Here is a 22,008-nt window from a genome sequence, read left to right on the forward strand (position 1 = left end):
AGAAAAGAAAGAAACAGGGAGAGACTATTTCCCAGAATGCCCTGCAGCAGCTCTGTGGTTCAACCCCCCTCCCTCCCAGGCCAGGGCATCCCATCAGGAATGAGAGGAATCTGCTTTTTAAACATCCGGCCTAGGGCTGGTCCCTGCTCTAACCATTACACCCCCTTCCCCTCCCAGAGCCGGGGAGAGGACCCAGGAGTCCTGGCTCCCAGGTCCCCCTGCTCTAGCCACTAGAAACCACTCCCCTCTCAGAGCCGGGGAGAGGACCCAGGAGTCCTGGCTCCCAGCTCCCCCTGCTCTAGCCACTAGAGACCACTCCCCTCCCAGAGCCGGGGAGAGGACCCAGGAGTCCTGGCTCCCAGGTCCCCCTGCTCTAGCCACTAGAAACCACTCCCCTCTCAGAGCCGGGGAGAGGACCCAGGAGTCCTGGCTCCCAGCTCCCCCTGCTCTAGCCACTAGAGACCACTCCCCTCCCAGAGCCAGGGAGAGGACCCAGGAGTCCTGTTGATGTGTGTAACTACAACTGGGGCAGAGAATCAGCAGCCAGAAAATGAGCTTGAGACACGACACCTGCTGTCCAGTTTGAAGAACTCTCCAATACTGGCTGGGAGAGGCAGGGACTGGGGTGCCGGCTCCCATCCGGCCCCAGGGCAGGGATTGGCTGGCTCAGGGGGCAGGGAATGGGGCCCGGCACCTTTCCCCTCCAGGGGGCGCCGACTCCCATCCAGCCCCAGGACAGGGATTGGCTGGCTCGGGGCATGGGACCTTTCCCCTCTAGGGGGCGCCGGCTCCCATCTGGCCCCAGGACAGAGACTGGCTGGGAGAGGCAGGGAATTGGGCCCGGGGCCTTTCCCCTCCAGGGGGCGCCAACTCCCATACAGTCCCAGTACAGGTATTGGCTGGCTCGGGGGGGGTGGGGAATGGGACCTTTCCCCTCTAGGGGGTGCCGGCTCCCATCCTGCCCCAGGGCGGGGACTGGCTGGCTCAGGGGGGCAGGGAATGGGGTGCAGGACCTTTCCCCTCTAGGGGATGCCAGCTCCCATCCTGCCCCAGGGTGGGGTCTGGCTGGCTCAGGGGGGCAGGGAATGGGGTGCAGGGACTTTCCCCTCCAGGGGGCGCCGGCTCCCATCCAGCCCCAGGGCGGGGACTGGCTGGCTCAGGGGGGCAGGGAATGGGGCGCCAGCTCCCATCCAGCCCCAGGGCGCGGACTGGCTGGCTCAGGGGGGCTGGGAATGGGGCTTTTCCCCTCTAGGGGGCACCGGCTCCCCTCCAGCGCCAGGGCGGGGACTGGCTGGCTCATGGGGCAGGGAACGGGGCTGTTCCCCTCTCGGCACAGTGTCGGCCCCGCTCTCAGGCTGACGTGCCCCATAACTCAGACCACACACGAGCCTCCCCGTTGCACCATGTTTTATTCACACAAGAGAATTGCTACCCAGATTCATCGCCCCGTATAAATATTGCACTTGTGAAAAGGCCCCGCAGGGTCAACATTTCCCACGATTCATTGCTTCCCCCCCCAGCAAGGAGCCGAGCGGCCCCAAAGGGCACATAGAGGTGTGGAATTGGGCCTTCCAACCGCATCACGGTGCCCAGCGGGCTGCATCTGAACGTGTATGTCTCCCCTCTGTCAGCCTCTCTCTCGAAAACGGCTGAACCAATTCGCCCCGAACACCCCCCACCCAACCCCACCTGCTGCAGAGATGGAGCCTGGGAAATGTCAACCCTGGCAGCTATGGTTTGGCTGAATTATAAGCAGCCCCCCCCAAAAGGGGGCTGGGAATGGAAACTGTTAAGCAACCTTAGGGCTGGCGGCTCTGCAGCGCTGACTAGCGCAGAGTGTCCCCCCCCAGTGGCCGCAGGGCGTACTACATGCTATGAGCTCCTCTGATTCCCTGCTGCGCCACCTAGCCCCAGGTCTGCACCAATCAGAACAGGAGGTGGGTGGATTCGGTCCGCTGGTGGGGACTGAACAATGGCGGGGGGGTCATACCATTTCACAGGGGGATGTGGAGGGGCCCTGTGGAGAATGAGGTTGTACCATTTAGGGGGCAATGGGGGGTTTCTAAGGCTGGGGAGTCATACCATTTAGGTGGAAATGGGGGGAGGATTGTGGAGAATAGGGTACATACCAACTGAGACAAAACAGGGGTGGTGGTAGTGAAGGTTGTACCATGGGGGGGGAAATTGGGGGGAGACAATGGGAGGGACGTACCACTTGGGTGTTGGAGATTATACCATGGGGGGGCTGTGCAGACTGCGGGGGCTGTACCACTTGGGTAGAAATGTGGGGGGGTTGGAGTATAGTTAGGGGGGACCGGAGGGGGGATTCTGGACAAGGAAGGTTATGACCATTTGGGAGGGGCAAGGGAGGGGGCTACATTTTAACGTTTGCCCCCTTTCTTAAATAAATAGTGGAAGTTAAAAAAACAACAACAAAGAGGTGCCCAGAGGTAGGAAACTGGAATGAGCAGCACAAATGCGCTGCGGGCCGTTCCGTTAAGAGGCATGGTAGCCCCAATGGAGCGGGTGGTAGCCAAGAAATCTATGCCCCTGCCAAGGTCCTTAGCGTGTCTAGTTTGGGGAGACACCCTCGCAGACAGTTGGGGAGGGTGTCTGTGAGCCTGGGGTGGGTGAGTCCGGTGGGCCAGGCCCCCCCAAGCAGCACCCTCGCCAGTAGGGGGAGCTCTGCCAGCTCGGGGGGCACCGTGTCCTTGGCTTCCTCATGAGCAGGAGACTTCTGTTTCGCCTTCCAATTTCCTCTTCCGTTTCTCCATCACAGCTTCCAGTTCGGAGGTTTTCCTAAAGTCCTGGAAGGGCAAAGGCTGCATTAGTCACGGCCCTAAATACCCACGGCCCCCTCCCCGAGCCGGGAGAGAACCCAGGAGTCCTGGCTCCCAGTCCCCGCCCTGCTCTAACCACTAGACCCCAGTCCCCTCCCAGAGCTGGGCAGAGAACCCAGGAGTCCTGGCTCCCGGCTCCCCGCTGCTCTAACCACTAGACCCCAGTCCCCTCCCCAAGCCAGAAAGAGAACCCAGGAGTCCTGGCGGGGGGGCAGGTGGGAGGGGGCAGATCGTGGTACCTCCAGCATGGCCTTGTGTACGGTGACCTGGCTGTAGACTCTGGCTCCTTCCTCGGGGCTGACGGCCTGGAACTCGGCCTTGGACAGCGAGAAGAGCTGAGACCCATTTAGCACCCCCAGGGTGCTCACCGTCCTGCGGGGGCAGAGGGAGCAGTCAGGCCCATTGCACCACAGAGCCCCCTCCCACTGATACCCCCCCTTCCCAGCGCTGCGAGCTTCCCCCAGCAGTGCCCCCAGCCAGTGACCCTCCCAGTGCTGCGAGCTTCCTCCCCAGCAGTGTCCCCAGACATGATGCTGGTGGACAAGGAGGCAACAGTAACTTTAAACAGCACCACACATCCGCCCCTCAGGTGCCACGTGATTGGTTAATGCCCCCTCATCCTCTTTTCTGATTGGTTCAATTAGTTATTAGCATCTTTTTGCCGCTTCCCTGGTGGCCCAATTAAATTCGATCATGAAGGATTCCACGGGAAGGTACCACCCAATCGCGGCTCACCTGGGCTCCAGCCGACCAATCGCAGGTGGCGGTTGTGAGCCGCCACCCATCAAGGAGCAGCCAGAGGACAAGTGGGCTCCTCCAGCAGGGAAGAACCAGCCAATCAGAGCGGAGAGGAAAGTTGCTTCAAGCAATCATGGGGCGGGGTGTTTGTGAGTTCCACGAGCCAATCAGAAGCCACGAGGCTCCAGACCAACCAATCAGAGGAGAGAGAAAGGATGCGTCTGACAGCCGCAATGTCACAGCCCTTCCCCCCAACCAATCAGAAGCCAGGAGCTGCCGAGCCAGCCAATCAGAGTGGAGATAGGCAAGCAGAGGCTGGCAGGATGCCCCCATCAATCAGAAACCAGGAGGTGCCAAGCCAGCCAATGGGGAAGCAGAGACGTATCAAGCTAGCCAATCAGGGCGCGCCCATGTGCCCGCGCCCATCCCGGGGCCCGACGCCCACTCACAGGGGCTCGAATCCCTTGGCCTCCAGCCAGGCCTGGACCTGGCCGGGCTGGGAGTCGTGGTCCAGCGGCACGGCCGTGTCCGGAGCCCGCTGCACCCGGAAGGGCTTGGCGGGGCTGCCCCGGCCGGCCGCCAGGCGCCGCAGCAGCTCCTCGTTCAGCCGCTCTGCGGGACAGAGCCGCCCGTTACCCAGCATGCACCGGGAGAGGCCACCCACCCAGGGGGCGGGGCCTGGGGAGCCCCCCGGGATAACCCCCCTCCTCCCCAACCAGAGGGGGCGGGGCTTGGGGACCCCCTCTGGGGTAGCCCCCCCGTCCTCCCCACACGCAGGGGGGCAGGCTCTCCCATAGGGCACACACCTCCTCCCCCCTCATATGAAGGGCGGGGTCACCATGGGGAAGCTATGAGGGGGAGGCAGGAGATCTCCATGGGGATGCTCTCCCCTCCTCCCCACACACACACACAAGGGGCAGGTCCTGGGGTCTCCATGGGGTACTGCCCCTCTCCCCTCACATATAGGGGGCTCCTTACCTCTCTCATTGGGGTCTAGGCCAAGCCCCTCGCAGCCGTTGCACTGGGTCCCGTTCAGGGCCGAGACCTTTTTCTTCGGAGCTGGCAGGCCTGGGGGGCCCTAGTCAGGATCGGAGGCAGGGGGAAGAAAGATTAGTGCCCCATAGCCCCGCCCCCCTGAGCCAGCCAGTCCCCCGCCCTGGGGCCAGGTGGGAGCCAGCACCCCGTAAAGGGGATAGGCCCCGCGCCCCACTCCCTGCCCCCCTGAGCCAGCCAGTCCCCACCCTGGGGCCAGGTGGCAGCCAGCACCCCGTAAAGGGGACAGGCCCCGAGCCCCACTCCCTGCCCTCCTGAGCCAGCCAGTCCCCACCCTGGGGCTGGGTGGGAGCCGGCACCCCTTAGAGGGGAAAGGCCCCGCGCCCCACTCCCTGCCCCCCTGAGCCAGCCAGTCCCCGCCCTGGAGCTGGGTGGGAGCCGGCGCCCCCTAGAGGGGATAGGCCCCGCGCCCCACTCCCTGCCCCCCTGAGCCAGCCAGTCCCCGCCCTCAGGCTGAGTGGGAGCCGGCACCTCTAGAGGGGACAGGGCGCGAGCCCCATTCCCCGCCCCCCTGAGCCAGCCAGTCCCCCCCCTGGGGCTGGGTGGGAGCCAGCGCCCCCGAGAGGTCGAATTCTCCACTCCTGTATTGCTGGGCTCACCGGGGCTCGGGCCTGGCCGGGGCTGTTGAGCAGGTTGCCCGGGCCGCAGTTCTGGGGGCCCGGGAGGGGGCTGAGGATGTTGAAGGGGACGTAGCCTTGCTGGCCGGAGCGGTTCTGAACCTTCCACCACTTCCTGGAGTTGTCCAGCACCTGGAGGGAGAGATGCTGAGCCACAGGCACAGTCCCGGCCAGGGCGGGGAGGTGTGCCCCAGCGCTGTGAGCTTCCCCCCAGCAGTGCCCCCAGCCGGGGACCCCTGATGTTGTGCACTTCCCCCCAGCAGGGCCCCGGTGCTATGAGCTTCCCCCCAGCAGTGCCCCCAGCTGGGGATCCCTGATGCTGCAAACTTCCCCCCAGCAGTGGCCCAGTGCTGCAAGCTTCCCCCCAAACAGTGCCCTGGCACTGTGAGCTTTTCCCCAGCAGTGTCCCCAGCCAGGGATCCCTGATGCTGCGCACTTCTCCCAGCAGTGCCCTCGTGCTGTGAGCTTCCCCCCAGTGGTGCCCCCAGCCGGGGACACCTGATGTTGTGCACTTCCCCCCAGCAGTGCCCCCAGCTGGGGATCCCTGATGTTGCGCACTTCCCCCCAGCAGTGCCCCCAGCTGGGGATCCCTGATGCTGCAAACTTCCCCCCAGCAGTGGCCCAGTGCTGCAAGCTTCCCCCCAAACAGTGCCCTGGCACTGTGAGCTTTTCCCCAGCAGTGCCCCCAGCCAGGGATCCCTGATGCTGCGCACTTCTCCCAGCAGTGCCCCGGTGCTGTGAGCTTCCCCCCCAGTGGTGCCTCCAGCCGGGGACCCCTGATGTTGTGCACTTCCCCCCCCAGCAGTGCCTCGGTGCTGCAAGCTTCCCCACAGCAGTGGCCCTAGCTAGGGAAACCCACAGACAGACTCACCTCCAGAACCTCCCCCTGCGGGACAGACAGCTCGTTGCTGTTCCTGGCTACAAAGTCGTATTTGCAGCTCACCAGCCTGCATTCTTCTGTTTGTCTATGGCTGGGGGGAGAGGGGAAGAAAACTGGGTCAGGGGGAGTGGGGTCTAGTGGTTAGAGCAAGGGGGGCTGGGAGCCAGGACTCCTGGGTTCTCTCCTCAGCTCAGAGTGGGATTGTCCCTTATTCCCCTGCGCCCCCCAGGGTACAGAACCCCCCCCTCCCCCCGCCGTACACATGCTGCGAAGTCAAAGCGGCTGCACCGTGCCAGGGCCCGAGGGATCGCATCCCGCAGTGCAGGGGGGGACCAGGCAGGGGCACCCCCAGCAGCCAAGCCCATGCAGGGATCAGGGGGAAGGAGGGAGAAAGGTCTATGCCCCCCCCAAGTCTTCCGCCCCACTCCCTACCTTGGCTGGGCTGCTGGGGGGGGGGGGCGCTGGCAGGACGGGCTCTCTCTCCTCCGATGTCTTCCTGTTTCGTTCCCTCCTTCCTCTCTATCCCCATCAAGTGGCCCCCCGCTATGACATCTGGGGCAGCCCTCCCCAGCCTATGCCCCCCCGGTGTGCCCCCTTCCCAGTCACCAGCCCCTCACTGAGACCTAGGGTCCTATGTGCCTCCCCACTCCCCTGCCCCCCCAATATCTAAGTCCCTCCCTGCCCCCCAACCAAACCCTAACCCCCTACCTATCTCACCCCCTCCACTGCCCCCTCCCTCACCCCATCCATCTAACCCCTCCAGCCTGAATCCCCTCCCTCCCCATAACCACCTTACACCCCCAAGCCAGCCCCCCAACCCTCTCTGCCCCCCAGCCTCCCTCCCACCCCCTAACCTTTCCCCGCCCCCCTCACCACCGAACCCACCTGCCCCCCCACACACATACAGACAAAGAGAAACAAAGAGAAAACAAAGAAAAGGCCTTTTTAGGTTCCTCAGCTCAAATGCCCCCCCTCAGACCCCCCCAACCTCAGCTCCTTCCTCCCTATCCCCCTCCCACTCTGGGACATCCCCCCAACCTCCCTGCGCCGAGCCCCTTCCCCCCACAGACTTCTCTGAGCCCCAGCACCCCACTCCCACTTGCCCCCCATGCAAGGGGGTAGGGACAGCTTTGAGGGACTGGGGCAGTGTGCGGGGGGGGGGGCACGGGCTGGGGAGATACGTACCCTTTGGCTTCAATTGGAGGAGCTGATTGCTGCAGAAAGAAGGGGGGGGTGGAGTGAGTGGGGGGGGAGCGACCTCCCTGCTGTAACCCCCTGTACCCCACTGCACCCCCCAGCCCTCTGCCCCCACCTCCCACCCTCTGATCTCTCTTGCACCCATTTCCTAGTCACCCCCTCCCCCCACTGTGCCCCCCAATCCTCACCCTTCCCCCCGACAAGCACCCTCCCTCCACACCCCACATTCCTGCTCCCATCCCCCCAACCACCCCGCATTTATAAGCCCCTTCCCTTCCCCCCCCACACACCTGCCTCCTCCCCACCCTATCCTTTCCCTCACCCCACACTCCCCTCTGCCCTCATCGGATGAGGGGTCGCCTCTCTCCCACGTCAGTCACCTGTGCCCGGCGCGCTTCATGCCGGTGCTGGGTCTCCACTGGATCCTCCCAGGGCTGCCCGTCGGGGCCCCGGGGCAGCGGTGCCCAGCCGCGTTGGAAGGTCGGGGTGTACGGGGCGGCGTAGTCCGTGGGGAACTCCACCCTGTGGGAAGAGACAGACCCACGGATGGCTGGAACCAGGGCGACCTCCGGGAATGGTGGGCAGAAATCAACGGGCAGAAATGGAGGGGGGGGGGGTTTGAAAATCATGGAACACGAGGCAACCATCATGGGTGGGGGGAAAAAAAAAAATCACAGAATCCAGGGCGAAAATCACGGCTCTGTGGGCAACAATCACGGGTGGAAACCCTGGGCAAACGGTGGAATCATGGGGGGGGCGGAAATCGCGGAATTGTGGGGGAGAAATCAAGGAATGACAGGCAACAATCATGGGTGAAAAATCGCTGAACCGTGGGTGAAAATGAAGGAACCTTGGGCAACAATCATGGGTGAAAATCACAGACTCGTGGGTGGCAAATCAGGGGCAAATCAGTGGAATCACGGAGGGGGGTGGGGAATCAAGGAACCTGGGGCAGAGCCCAGGCCTGGCAGAGTCGGGTTCAATCACGGGCAGAGACCATGGAGAACCAAAAGCAGCGCCCCAGCTCTGCCCCCCCCCCCGCCCGGCCCACTAGCCCCAGGGTGAGCGAAGTACCGGGGCCGGGTCCAGTTGTCACCCAGCGAGCCCCACAGCTCGGCCTTCTGGGCCCCCAGGCAGCCCCGCAGCAGGGTGACGGCCTCCCGGGTCAGCATGGGGGAGCGGATCTCGCTGGCAAACTCTGGCCCCCCCGACGACTCCACCACCTCGGGGCGGGGGGAGGGAACAGGGAGAGGTGAGAGAGACCCCCGCATCCCAGGCCCCCCTTGACCAGGGTCAGCAAGAGACTCCCCACTGGGATACATAGCCATAGCTCTGCCCCTTCCAGCCTCCCGCTATCTCCCCTTCCGTCCCCTGCAGACCCCCAGATCCCCACCCCCACCCCCCAGCCCTTCCAAGGAGACACCAACTGCCCCCCCTCCAGCCACACCCCTCCTGGAGCTGCCCCCCCCCCACCTGGGATCCCTCCCTTACCCCCCCAGCTCCCCCCATGGTGGGATCCCTCCCCCAATCCTCCTACACTCAGATCCCCACAACTCCAGACCCTGTGGTCCCCTCCCCTCCTACCCCGCCCCAGCTCAGAGCCCCCAAACACCCAGCTGGGATCCCATCTTCTCCCCAACCCCTCCAGTCCCGCCCCTGGCCACTTCAGATCCCCCCAGGCTCCCCCCAAGTCAGGGTCATTCCCCCCAATCCCAGCTCCCGCAGGTCCCTCCCTTCCCCCCGCCCAACCCCAGCACTGGCAATTCCAAGCCCCACAGCTGGGGCTATGGCAGCCCCCCGACACTTCTGCCCTCCAACCCCCCAGTCACCATTTTCAGGGGGCCAAACAGGAAGTGAACCAGCTCCTCCGAAGTGGGATTCAAGATGTTTGACTGGAGTCTTGCCTGGGGAGAGGGGGAGGGAGAGAGACCCCCCCACTCTGGTCAGTGAACCCCACAAATTCCAGACAGGGAGGGGGAGGGAGAGTGACCAGACTCCTGGGTTCTTTCACTAGGGAGATGGGTCCAGTGGTTAGAGCAGGGGGGGCTGGGAGCCAGGACTCCTGGGTTCTACGCCTGGTTCTGGGAGGGGAGTGGGCATTAGTCGATTAGAATGGGGGGAAGGAACGCTAGGAGCCAGGACTCCTGGGTCCCATCCCCGGCTCGGGGGAGGGGGGGGGCGCAAATGGGGGCCCCCGTTGCGGGGGGGAGATACAGGGCCGCGTTTCCCCCTCCCCAGCAGTCACTCACCAGGAGGCTGAAGGAATATTTCATCTTGGCCAGGGTGTCCTCGAACTCTTCCATGGTGGGTGGCCTGGCCCGCAGGGTCAGCAGCCCCTCTGCACGGGGAGGAAAGGGTTAACCCGGCGCTGGGGGGAGGGGGAAAGGGGTGTCCGAGGGGGGCTGCGGAGGAAGGTGGGAGGAAGCTCAGCCCTAGGGCGTCCCCTGCAACGGGCAATTCCAAGTAGGGGGGTGTATTGGTGGGGCAGACAGGGGAGATCTCGGGGGACAGAGGGGTCTCTCTCTCACCCCCAGCTCCTGGCAGCGCCCCTTGGCATGGACGGTTCCCAGTGGCGGGTGTATGGGGGGCAGGAGGGGGGGTGGGGGGAAACAGGAGGTCTCGGGGGGGTGGCAGACGAGGGGGGTCTCGGGGTCTCTCACCCCCCGGCTGGCGGCGACGCCCCCTACTGGACTGCTTCAGTTGCTCCAGGACCCGGGAGGCCTCTGCCGATTTCTGCAGTTTGGCCATGAAAGCTTCAATGTCGTCGAAGACCCGGTTCAACAGCTCCTGGGGGGGGGAACGGGGGGCTGAGGGTGAGCGGAGGGGGCCCCTCTGCACAGCCCCCAGAACCCCCACCCCCAAGTCCCTGCCAGCTCAGGGGGCAGGGCTGCAGCAGATCGTCCCCCCCGCCCCCCCCACCAGGGGATGGGGTGAACATAAAACCTCAGCCCCACCTCATCCCTCACCCCCGCAATCTCCTCTCCCCCTACTGGCCCCCAGCCCCCCGACACCCCATCCCTTGTACCCTAACCCCCCAAGCCATGCCTGACTAATCTAATCGCCTTTTATGATGAGATTACTGGCTCTGTGGATGAGGGGAAAGCAGTGGATGTATTGTTCCTTGACTTTAGCAAAGCTTTTGACACGGTCTCCCACAGTATTCTTGTCAGCAAGTTAAGGAAGTACAGGCTGGATGAATGCACTATAAGGTGCGTAGAAAGCTGGCTAGATTGTCGGGGTCAACGGGTAGTGATCAATGGCTCCATGTCTAGTTGGCAGCCGGTGTCAAGTGGAGTGCCCCAGGGGTCGGTCCTGGGGCCGGTTTTGTTCAGTATCTTCATAAATGATCTGGAGGATGGTGTGGATTGCACTCTCAGCAAATTTGCGAATGATACTAAACTGGGAGGAGTGGTAGATACGCTGGAGGGCAGGGATAGGATACAGAGGGACCTAGACAAATTGGAGGATTGGGCCAAAAGAAATCTGATGAGGTTCAATAAGGATAAGTGCAGGGTCCTGCACTTAGGACGGAAGAACCCAATGCACAGCTACAGACTAGGGACCGAATGGCTCGGCAGCAGTTCTGCGGAAAAGGACCTAGGGGTGACAGTGGACGAGAAGCTGGATAAGAGTCAGCAGTGTGCCCTTGTTGCCAAGAAGGCCAATGGCATTTTGGGATGTAGAAGTAGGGGCATAGCGAGCAGATCGAGGGACGTGATCGTCCCCCTCTATTCGACATTGGTGAGGCCTCATCTGGAGTACTGTGTCCAGTTTTGGGCCCCACACTACAAGAAGGATGTGGATAAATTGGAGAGAGTCCAGGGAAGGGCAACAAAAATGATTAGGGGTCTGGAACACCTGAGTTATGAGGAGAGGCTGAGGGAGCTGGGATTGTTTAGCCTGCAGAAGAGAAGAATGAGGGGGGATTTGATAGCTGCTTTCAACTACCTGAAAGGGGGTCCAAAGAGGATGGCTCTAGACTGTTCTCAATGGTAGCAGATGACAGAACGAGGAGTAATGGTCTCAAGTTGCAGTGGGGGAGGTTTAGATTGGATATTAGGAAAAACTTTTTCACTAAGAGGGTGGTGAAACACTGGAATGCGTTACCTAGGGAGGTGGTTGAATCTCCTTCCTTAGAGGTTTTTAAGGTCAGGCTTGACAAAGCCCTGGCTGGGATGATTTAACTGGGAATTGGTCCTGCTTCGAGCAGGGGGTTGGACTAGATGACCTTCAGGGGTCCCTTCCAACCCTGATATTCTATGATTCTATGAAGCCCCCAAATCCCGCCCCCCAGCCCAACTCACCACATCACACTCAATCCGCAGCACGCCTGGGTCCGGGGGGTCAGCTGGGGGCAGAAAGGACAGGGGGTCAGGACTCCTGGGTTCTCCCCAGGCTCGGGGAGGGGAGTGGGGGCTAGTGGTTAGAGCAGGGGGGAGGGGAGCCTGGACTCCTGGGTTCTCCCCCAGCTCGGGGGGGTGGGGGGAGAGTGGGGTCTAGTGGTTGGGTGGGGGCTGGGAGCCAGGACTCCTGGGTTCTCTCCCTGGCTCTGCCCCCACCCCCCCAACACACACACCTGCATCTCTCTGACTCTGCGCCTCCATCTCATTCGGGGTGATCACCACCTTCCTGGGGGGGGTTGGGGGCCGGGAGCCTGTCCCCTCCGGGACCGGTGGTGCCCCGTTCTGCATCTTCTCCTGGTTCTCTCTGCGAAAGATATGGGGTGCGGATTGATGGGCGGGGATGGGAGACACCCAAAAATATACCTGAGCCCCCACCCCTCAGAAAGACATCCCCTGGCTCCCCAGTCTGCCCCATCACCCCCAGCCTAGAGGGGGTCCCCCTACACCCCTCTAGTCCCATCTCTCCTGGAGGCTGCCCCTGTCACCCCCCCTTCCTCTTTCTCCCCTCCCCCCAACTTCCAGCAGCCCATGTGGGGGTCCCCCTTTCACCCCCTCTGGACCCCCCCCGTAACCCCACGCCTATTTGCTCCTCCTCATGTCTCTGAGTGGCCTCCCCATAACCTCACCGCTCTGGTCCACCCCATGACCCCCACCCACTGTGGAGTCCCTCCTTTATTTTAGCCACCCCAGAACTCCTCCAATGACTCCCCACATCGGGCTTCCACTTCACCCCAAGGTCCCCCGTACATCCTGCATCCAGGCCAGAGCATCTGCACCCCACATCCCGCCCCAATATGGCCCCCCCCACACTTCCTGGGGTTCCCCCCAATGCACCCGCCCAGCCAAAGTCCCCCAAACTCCAGGGTCATGCCCCACCTGAGCGCCTCTTTCCTCTGAGTGTTGCTCCCCGATTTGAAGTCCAGCAGAGCACTGTTAATGTCGTCCCGGATCGGCTCCGCCTGCGGGGTGGGAGGAACCGTACAGGTCAGATACCGGGGTAGATGGGCCCATGAGTTTGTCCTGAGGGGGGTGGGATACCAGCGTAGACAGGTCTACGGGTCTGATCCAGGGGGTAGGGAGGGGGGCGGGATACCAGGGTAGATGGGCCCGTGGGTCTGATCCAAGGGGTGGGGGAGGCAGGATAGCGGGAACCCTCTTGTGTGGGTCCGTGCCAGCTAGATCAGAACACCCCGCTTTTGCAACCTGCTACCCAGCATGCCTCGGGGTGGCCGGCCCCCTTGGCATGGGGACTGGAGGAGACACAACAGCATTTTCCCCTCTGGGGAAAAGAGCCCCACCTTCCCCCAGAGCCAGACCCCCACTTCCCCACTAGAGGGAGGGGCCAACAGCTGTCAATCCTCCATGGGGAGGCGGGACTTCCTGGAATGCATCCAAGGCCCTTTGAAGCTGATTGGCTAATGCAGCAGAGAAATCCCTCCCATTGGAAGACGGGACTTCCTGCATTGGACACTACAGTCCTAAGAAGTTGATTGGCTGCTGCCACATGGGAGTCCCGTCCCCCTCCCAAAAGGCGGGACTTGCTGCAATGTCCTGGCTCAAGAAGTTGATTGGCTGACGCTGCCTGGAAGTTCCTCACACTGGCTGGAAGGCGGGACTTTTCGCAGTGGAGATTGTGGCTCTGGAAGTTGATTGGCTGATGCCGCATGGCAGTCCCTCCCATCAGAAGGCGGGACTTCCTGCCATGTGGGAGCCACATCCTGATTGGCCCATGAAGGCTTGTCCCTAGGGGCAGTGGTGGGGCCCGGGGGCATGATGCAAAAAAGGGGTGGAGCTATCACTGCCCAGGGCTGTTCAAAGGCAACCCAGGAGTCCGGGTGAATGCCAGGGCAGCAAAAAAGGGGGTGGGGCTAGTGATGTCACCATATAGGCGGGACCAGTGGATCCCAGTGCCCTATAAAGGCAGCGGGCGCATGGTGGGAGCATCCCCAGAGGAGGAACCCAGGAGTCCAGCTGCAAAGGGGTGGGGCCAATGCGTTCAAGTGAAAAGGGCGGGGCTAGTTATGTCAACCAAAGAGGGAGGACCCAGTGGCACTTAAAGAGGCAGGACCCCCTGGGCAGACCAGGAACCCAGGCGTTCGGGCGAGGGTCCCTCCCTCCCCCCCGCAGTCCCCGAGGGCGGCTCCTCACCCCGATGTGGGTGCACTGGAAGAAGTGGGCGTCGGGCTGGGTCTGCTGGGGCTCCTGGCACACGAGGAGCAGCAGGGAGCGGGCGCGGGCGCTGGGCAGCACGGCCTCGCAGCGCAGGACCCCCGCCAGCCCGTAGTTCTCCAGCTCCTCCTGCGGGGGGCGACAGAGTCACGGCCGGCCCGGCGCCCCCAGAAACACCCCCGGACCCAGCGCCCCCAGTCCCAGCCCCCCCGCCAGCCCGTAGTTCTCCAGCTCCTCCTGCGGGGGGCGACAGAGTCACGGCCGGCCCGGCACCCCCAGAAACACCCCCGGACCCAGCGCCCCCAGACCCAGCCCCCCCGCCAGCCCGTAGTTCTCCAGCTCCTCCTGCGGGGGGCGACAGAGTCACGGCCGGCCCGGCACCCCCAGAAACACCCCCGGACCCAGCGCCCCCAGACCCAGCCCCCCCGCCAGCCCGTAGTTCTCCAGCTCCTCCTGCGGGGGGCGACAGAGTCACGGACGGCCCGGCGCCCCCAGAAACACCCCCGGACCCAGCGCCCCCAGACCCAGCCCCCCCGCCAGCCCGTAGTTCTCCAGCTCCTCCTGCGGGGGGCGACAGAGTCACGGCCGGCCCGGCACCCCCAGAAACACCCCCGGACCCAGCGCCCCCAGACCCAGCCCCCCCGCCAGCCCGTAGTTCTCCAGCTCCTCCTGCGGGGGGCGACAGAGTCACGGCCGGCCCGGCGCCCCCAGAAACACCCCCGGACCCAGCGCCCCCAGACCCAGCCCCCCCGCCAGCCCGTAGTTCTCCAGCTCCTCCTGCGGGGGGCGACAGAGTCACGGCCGACCCGGCGCCCCCAGAAACACCCCCGGACCCAGCGCCCCCAGACCCAGCCCCCCCGCCAGCCCGTAGTTCTCCAGCTCCTCCTGCGGGGGGCGACAGAGTCACGGCCGGCCCGGCACCCCCAGAAACACCCCCGGACCCAGCGCCCCCAGACCCAGCCCCCCCGCCAGCCCGTAGTTCTCCAGCTCCTCCTGCGGGGGGCGACAGAGTCACGGACGGCCCGGCGCCCCCAGAAACACCCCCGGACCCAGCGCCCCCAGACCCAGCCCCCCCAGACCCAGCCCCCCCGCCAGCCCGTAGTTCTCCAGCTCCTCCTGCGGGGGGCGACAGAGTCACGGCCGGCCCGGCGCCCCCAGAAACACCCCCGGACCCAGCGCCCCCAGACCCAGCCCCCCCGCCAGCCCGTAGTTCTCCAGCTCCTCCTGCGGGGGGCGACAGAGTCACGGCCGGCCCGGCACCCCCCAGAAACACCCCCGGACCCAGCGCCCCCAGACCCAGCCCCCCCGCCAGCCCGTAGTTCTCCAGCTCCTCCTGCGGGGGGCGACAGAGTCACGGACGGCCCGGCGCCCCCAGAAACACCCCCGGACCCAGCGCCCCCAGACCCAGCCCCCCCGCCAGCCCGTAGTTCTCCAGCTCCTCCTGCGGGGGGCGACAGAGTCACGGCCGACCCGGCGCCCCCAGAAACACCCCCGGACCCAGCGCCCCCAGACCCAGCCCCCCCGCCAGCCCGTAGTTCTCCAGCTCCTCCTGCGGGGGGCGACAGAGTCACGGCCGACCCGGCGCCCCCAGAAACACCCCCGGACCCAGCGCCCCCAGACCCAGCCCCCCCGCCAGCCCGTAGTTCTCCAGCTCCTCCTGCGGGGGGCGACAGAGTCACGGCCGACCCGGCGCCCCCAGAAACACCCCCGGACCCAGCGCCCCCAGACCCAGCCCCCCCGCCAGCCCGTAGTTCTCCAGCTCCTCCTGCGGGGGGCGACAGAGTCACGGCCGGCCCGGCGCCCCCAGACCTGCCCCCGGACCCAGCGCCCCCAGACCCAGCCCCCCCGCCAGCCCGTAGTTCTCCAGCTCCTCCTGCGGGGGGCGACAGAGTCACGGCCGGCCCGGCGCCCCCAGACCTGCCCCCGGACCCAGCTCCCCCTGGCCCAGCCCCCCCAGCCCTTCCCCCAGCCCCAGCCCCCCCACACACTCACATACCTTGGAGTGGACGTCGAGCAGCCTGATGGCCGACCCAGTGACCTGCAGCAGCATCTCCTGGGCCCAGACCTGGGCCTGGGCCTCCATAGCGGCCACTCTGCGCACGGCGTCCTCCAGCTCCGCCGCCTCCCCCACCGGGAACGTCACCAGGTGCTGGGGGGGGCAGGGGGTGAGCCCAGAGCCGCCCCCATGCAGCCCCCGGGCCCAACGCCCCCTAGGCAGTCCCCCCCGATCCCCACAGCCCACAGCCCCCCCAGGCTCCCAACACCCTTCTCCCCAGGCTCAACGCCCCCTAGGCAGCCCCCCCGATCCCCACAGCCCCCCCAGGCTCCCAACACCCCTCTCTCCAGACCCCCCCACCAATCCCCACAGCCCACAGACCCCCCAGGCTCCCAATACCCCTCTCTCCAGCCCCCGTGGCCCAATGCCCCCTAGGCAGCCCCTCCCCCCGATCCCCACAGAACCCCCAGGCTCCCAACACCCCTCTCCCCAGCCCCCCGGGCCCAACGCCCCCTAGGCAGTCCCCCCCGATCCCCACAGCCCACAGCCCCCCAGGCTCCCAACACCCTTCTCCCCAGGCTCAACGCCCCCTAGGCAGCCCCCCCGATCCCCACAGCCCCCCCAGGCTCCCAACACCCCTCTCTCCAGACCCCCCCACCAATCCCCACAGCCCACAGACCCCCCAGGCTCCCAATACCCCTCTCTCCAGCCCCCCTGGCCCAACGCCCCCTAGGCAGCCCCTCCCCCTGATCCCCACAGAACCCCCAGGCTCCCAACACCCCTCTCCCCAGCCCCCCGGGCCCAACGCCCCCTAGGCAGTTCCCCCTCCACACCTCCCAGACTCCCAACACACTCCCATGCAGCCCCAGCTGCACCCAGCCCCGAAGCCCCTTTCCTCCAAACAAACCTTAACACCCCCCCCAGGACTGCCCCCTGCGGCCCTTAACACCCCCCTTTGGGGCCCTGCCCCATCCCCCCCCCCACCAGACAGCCAGTTCCCACCCTGGGGCCAGATCGGGGCTGGGGCCCCCTAGTTACCCTCTCCCTAGTGGGGCCCGTGTGACCCCCAACCCTTGCTCCCCCCCAAACTGCACCCCCAGAGCCCCAGGCTCACGTTGACGGTGTATTGGGAGACGTCAGCCATAATGAAGTTGGAATATTTCTTCCTTTGCTCTGTGAAAAGAGATGGGGAAATTATAAAGGGGGCCTGGGGCCCGGGGCCTGGCCCCTCTAGGGTGGGGACTGGCTGGCTCAGGGGGGGCGGCGAATGGGGCACGGGGCTTTTCCCCTCTAGGGGGTGCCGTCTCCCATCCTGCCCGAGGGCGGGGTCTGGCTGGCTCAGGGGGGCAGGGAGTGGGGCCCAGGGCCTTTCCCCTCTAGGGGGCGCCGGCTCCCATCCTGCCCCAGGGCAGGGACTGGCTGGCTCAGGGGGGCAGGGAATGGGGTGCAGGGCCTTTCCCCTCTAGGGTGTGCCGGCTCCCATCCTGCCCCAGGGCGGGGTCTGGCTGGCTCAGGGGGGCAGGGAATGGGGTGCAGGGCCTTTCCCCTCTAGGGTGTGCCGGCTCCCATCCTGCCCCAGGGCGGGGTCTGGCTGGCTCAGGGGGGCAGGGAATGGGGTGCAGGGCCTTTCCCCTCTAGGGGGTGCCGGCTCCCATCCTGCCCCAGGGCGGGGACTGGCTGGCTCAGGGGGGCAGGGAATGGGGTGCAGGGCCTTTCCCCTCTAGGGGGTGCCGGCTCCCATCCTGCCCCAGGGCGGGGTCTGGCTGGCTCAGGGGAGCAAGGAAAGGGGTGCAGGGCCTTTCCCCTCTAGGGGGTGCCGGCTCCCATCCTGCCCCAGGGCGGGGACTGGCTGGCTCAGGGGGGCAGGGAATGGGGTGCAGGGCCTTTCCCCTCTAGGGGGCGCCGGCTCCCGTCGGGCCCCAGGGCAGGGAGTGACTTTCCCAGCATGCCCTGGGGAAACCAGTTTGGTGGCTGCAGCTGGGGATTAGCAGGACCCCCCAAGGCCCTTTGGCTCCAACCTGGGCCTCCCTCTCGGTTTCTCTTTCGGTTTCCCTCCTTGGGCTGGGTCGAGGGGGGGCAGGTCCTGGTGCTCAGACCAGAGGAGAAGGCGGGGAGGGGGGGCGGGGGGGGTTGAAGCCCTTTATTTCCTTTTGGACTTTTGCCAGGTCGGCCTCCGGACTGCGCCACCCCGAGTCCCGGCGGAAACGCAGCGACTGCAGCCAGCGGGGTCGGCATGAAACCCGACAGTAACACTGCGGCCCAGCAGAGACCCTACAATAACACCGCCCCGTGGGCGCCCCCCACACCCAGCCCAGAGACCCTACAATAACACCGCCCCGTGGACGCCCCCCACACCCAGCCCAGAGACCCTACAATAACACCGCCCCGTGGACGCCCCCCACACCCAGCCCAGAGACCCTACAATAACACCGCCCCATGGGCGCCCCCCACACCGAGCCCAGAGACCCTACAATAACACCGCCCCGTGGACGCCCCCCCCCGCCCAGCCCAGAGACCCTACAATAACAGCGCCCCGTGGACGCCCCCCACACCCAGCCCAGAGACCCTACAATAACACCGCCCCGTGGGCGCCCCCCACACCGAGCCCAGAGACCCTACAATAACACCGCCCCGTGGGCGCCCCCCACACCCAGCCCAGAGACCCTACAATAACACCGCCCCGTGGGCGCCCCCCACACCCAGCCCAGAGACCCTACAATAACACCGCCCCGTGGACGCCCCCCCCCGCCCAGCCCAGAGACCCTACAATAACACCGCCCCGTGGACGCCCCCCCCCCGCCCAGCCCAGAGACCCTACAATAACACCGCCCCGTGGGCGCCCCCCCCCGCCCAGCCCAGAGACCCCACAATAACACCGCCCCATGGACGCCCCCCACACCCAGCCCAGAGACCCCACAATAACACCGCCCCATGGACGCCCCCCCGCCCAGCACAGAGACCCTACAATAACAACGCCCCGTGGACGTCCCCCACACCCAGCCCAGAGACCCTACAATAACACCGCCCCATGGACGTCCCCCACACCCAGCCCAGAGACCCTACAATAACAACGCCCCGTGGACGCCCCCCACACCCAGCCCAGAGACCCTACAATAACAGCGCCCCGTGGGCGCCCCCCCCGCCCAGCCCAGAGACCCTACAATAACACCGCCCCATGGACGCCCCCCTGCCCAGCCCAGAGACCCTACGACAACACAGCAGCACCCCAAAGACCTGCGAGAGACCCTACAATAATAACGCAGCCCAGCTGCTCTCGCCCCATCCCCCAGTCCTCCCCTTGCCCCCCCAGTCTGTGCGCACCCCCCACCAGAGACTCACCATAGATCTCCCTGGCACTGGGCTTGGAGACCTCGCTGCGGGAAGGGGGAAGGAGAAAGAGAAAATTAAACAACAGGAGAACAGAGCCAGATTGCTGGGGTCCCGCTCCCGCCCAAGAGTCAGGGAGAGAACCCAGGAGTCCTGGCTCCCAATCCCCCTCTGCTCCAACCACTAGCACCCCCCCCCTTCCACAGCCAGGGGGAGAACCCAGGAGTCCTGGCTCCCAATCCCCCCTGCTCTAACCACTAGTCCCCCCTCCCCTTCCACAGCCAGGGGGAGAACCCAGGAGTCCTGGCTCCCAATCCCCCCTGCTCTAACCACTAGTCCCCCCTCCCCTTCCACAGCCAGGGGGAGAACCCAGGAGTCCTGGCTCCCAATCCCCCCTGCTCTAACCACTAGTCCCCCCTCCCCTTCCACAGCCAGGGGGAGAACCCAGGAGTCCTGGCTCCCAATCCCCCCTGCTCTAACCACTAGTCCCCCCTCCCCTTCCACAGCCAGGGGGAGAACCCAGGAGTCCTGGCTCCCCACCACGTACTCACCTGCCCGAGGAGCTCATGGTGTTGACAGAATCCACAATTCACACTTCACCTTGGAAGTTCAAAGACAGGGAGAGAAGCATTCACAGAGTCTGGGGGTGGCACCCTCCCCCCTGCAGAGCCGGGGAGAGAACCCAGGAGTCCTGGCTCCCAGCCTCCCTCTGCTCTAACCCCTGGCCCCCACTCCCTTCCCAGAGCGGGGGAGAGAACCCAGGAGTCCTGGCTCCCAGCCTCCCTCTGCTCTAACCCCTGGCCCCCACTCCCTTCCCAGAGCTGGGAGAGAACCCAGGCGTCCGGAACGGGCCAGCCTCTCCCTCGCGTCACGCCTCCCGTGTTTCACCCCACGCGGAACTGGTCCGTTTATCAAGGGTGTGGGAACAGACTATTTCCCTCCACCCGCAACCCGCATCCATGGGGGGGAGCCCCACGCCCCAAGGGGGGTGTGACTGTCCCCTCAGCCCACATGCCCCCCCATCCCTGGGGGGCTGGGCTCACCCCCTCTAGTCTATGCCCCCACCACACTTACCCGATCTCTCGCCGGCTATTCAGACGTTGCCCGGCCAGGGGTGGGAGAAAGAGGCATCTCAAGTGTGTTGGGGGGAGATGCTGACAACGGGGGGGGGGACACCCCTCAGTCCCACCAGATCCGGCTCTTCGGTGTCCAGGGAACCGTCCGTTCCCCTCTGACACCTGGGCACAGGTCCCCAGCAGCCGCGCCCGCAGCATACCTGGGCAGGTAACCATGGGCCCCACCCCCCGGCCTTCCACCCCCTTGTCCCCGCGCCAGCTGCTCAACCAGCTGTGAAGACGCAAAAGAATTCCCCCTCAGCCCTGGGCGGGGGCGGGGTGGGGGCCAGGAGCCAGGACTCCTGGGTTCTCTCCCTGGCTCTGGGCGGGGAGTGGGGTCTAGTGGTTAGAGGAGGGGGGCTGGGAGCCAGGACTCCTGAGTTCTCTCCCTTGCTCTGGGCGGGGAGTGGGGTATCGTGGTTAGAGCAGGGGGGGCTAGGAGCCAGGACTCCTGGGTTCTCTCCCTGGCTCTGGGCGGGGAGTGGGGTATTGTGGTTAGAGCAGGGGGGCTGGGAGCCAGGACTCCTGGGTTCTCTCCCTGGCTCTGGGCGGGGAGTGGGGTCTAGTGGTTAGAGGAGGGGGGCTGGGAGCCAGGACTCCTGAGTTCTCTCCCTTGCTCTGGGCGGGGAGTGGGGTCTAGTGGTTAGAGCAGGGGGGGCTAGGAGCCAGGACTCCTGGGTTCTCTCCCTGGCTCTGGGCGGGGAGTGGGGTCTAGTGGTTAGAGGAGGGGGGCTGGGAGCCAGGACTCCTGGGTTCTCTCCCTGGCTCTGGGCGGGGAGTGGGGTATCGTGGTTAGAGCAGGGGGGCTAGGAGCCAGGACTCCTGGGTTCTCTCCCTGGCTCTGGGCGGGGAGTGGGGTATTGTGGTTAGAGCAGGGGGGCTGGGAGCCAGGACTCCTGGGTTCTCTCCCTGGCTCTGGGCGGGGAGTGGGGTCTAGTGGTTAGAGGAGGGGGGCTGGGAGCCAGGACTCCTGAGTTCTCTCCTTTGCTCTGGGCGGGGAGTGGGGTCTAGTGGTTAGAGCAGGGGGGGCTAGGAGCCAGGACTCCTGGGTTCTCTCCCTGGCTCTGGGCGGGGAGTGGGGTCTAGTGGTTAGAGGAGGGGGGCTGGGAGCCAGGACTCCTGGGTTCTCTCCCTTGCTCTGGGCGGGGAGTGGGGTATCGTGGTTAGAGCAGGGGGGCTAGGAGCCAGGACTCCTGGGTTCTCTCCCTGGCTCTGGCCGGGGAGCGGGGTCTAGTGGTCAGAGCAGGGGGTTCGTGGCTCTGGCACAGAGTAACAGCTGCAGCGATGGGGCTAGACCAGCCTCTGGTGTATCTCCCTGGCCGAGCCGGAACCGAGAGCTGGGTGCGTCCCGCACAGGGGCACGGAGCAGGAAATACCGGCCCAGCAGGTCAATTGCCACGGCCGGCGATGCAGCTGCCTCTGGGGTGGGACAGAGGGGCTGTTTATACAGGGACCCCTGGCCTAGTAGTGACTGCCACAGGAGTGAGCCCCCACCCTGCTCCCAGCAGCCCACCACCCCCTGCTGACCCCCCACCCCACTCCCCACAGCCCAGCGCCCCCCACTGACCCGCTGCCCCACTCCCTGCAGCCCAGTGCCCCCTGCTGACCCCTCGCCCCGCTCCCCGCAGCCGGGGTCAGAGTGACCAGGCAGCTCCCGGCTGGGACTGGTTGAA

General features: G+C 65.4%; 1 protein-coding gene across 2 annotated transcripts; it reads right to left on the reverse strand.

The window, feature by feature from the left end:
* Window positions 1-1,397: 1,397 nt before the first annotated feature.
* On the reverse strand, window positions 1,398-20,687 carry EPS8L1 (EPS8 signaling adaptor L1). 2 transcript variants are annotated; one of them, XM_078850166.1, is made up of 21 exons: window positions 20,295-20,687; window positions 19,772-19,820; window positions 19,233-19,267; window positions 17,008-17,066; window positions 15,894-16,046; window positions 13,877-14,026; window positions 12,605-12,687; window positions 11,902-12,032; window positions 11,630-11,673; window positions 9,986-10,112; window positions 9,575-9,663; window positions 9,155-9,229; window positions 8,400-8,548; window positions 7,706-7,847; window positions 7,314-7,342; window positions 6,120-6,219; window positions 5,231-5,380; window positions 4,557-4,656; window positions 4,028-4,190; window positions 3,080-3,212; window positions 1,398-2,807 (listed from the first exon to the last, which is right to left on the reverse strand). In XM_078850166.1, the coding sequence occupies exons 2-21, from the start codon at window positions 19,786-19,788 to the stop codon at window positions 2,721-2,723; spliced, it is 2,016 nt and encodes a 671-aa protein (XP_078706292.1). In that variant the 5' UTR covers window positions 19,789-19,820; window positions 20,295-20,687; the 3' UTR covers window positions 1,398-2,720. The 2 variants fall into 2 exon arrangements, with proteins under 2 accessions (XP_078706292.1, XP_078706293.1); XM_078850167.1 differs by lacking the exons at window positions 1,398-2,807; window positions 4,028-4,190 and having other exon boundaries at window positions 3,127-3,212.
* Window positions 20,688-22,008: the final 1,321 nt, after the last annotated feature.

Source organism: Lepidochelys kempii, chromosome 23, assembly GCF_965140285.1.
Source record: "Lepidochelys kempii isolate rLepKem1 chromosome 23, rLepKem1.hap1, whole genome shotgun sequence".
NCBI lineage: Eukaryota > Metazoa > Chordata > Testudines > Cheloniidae > Lepidochelys > Lepidochelys kempii.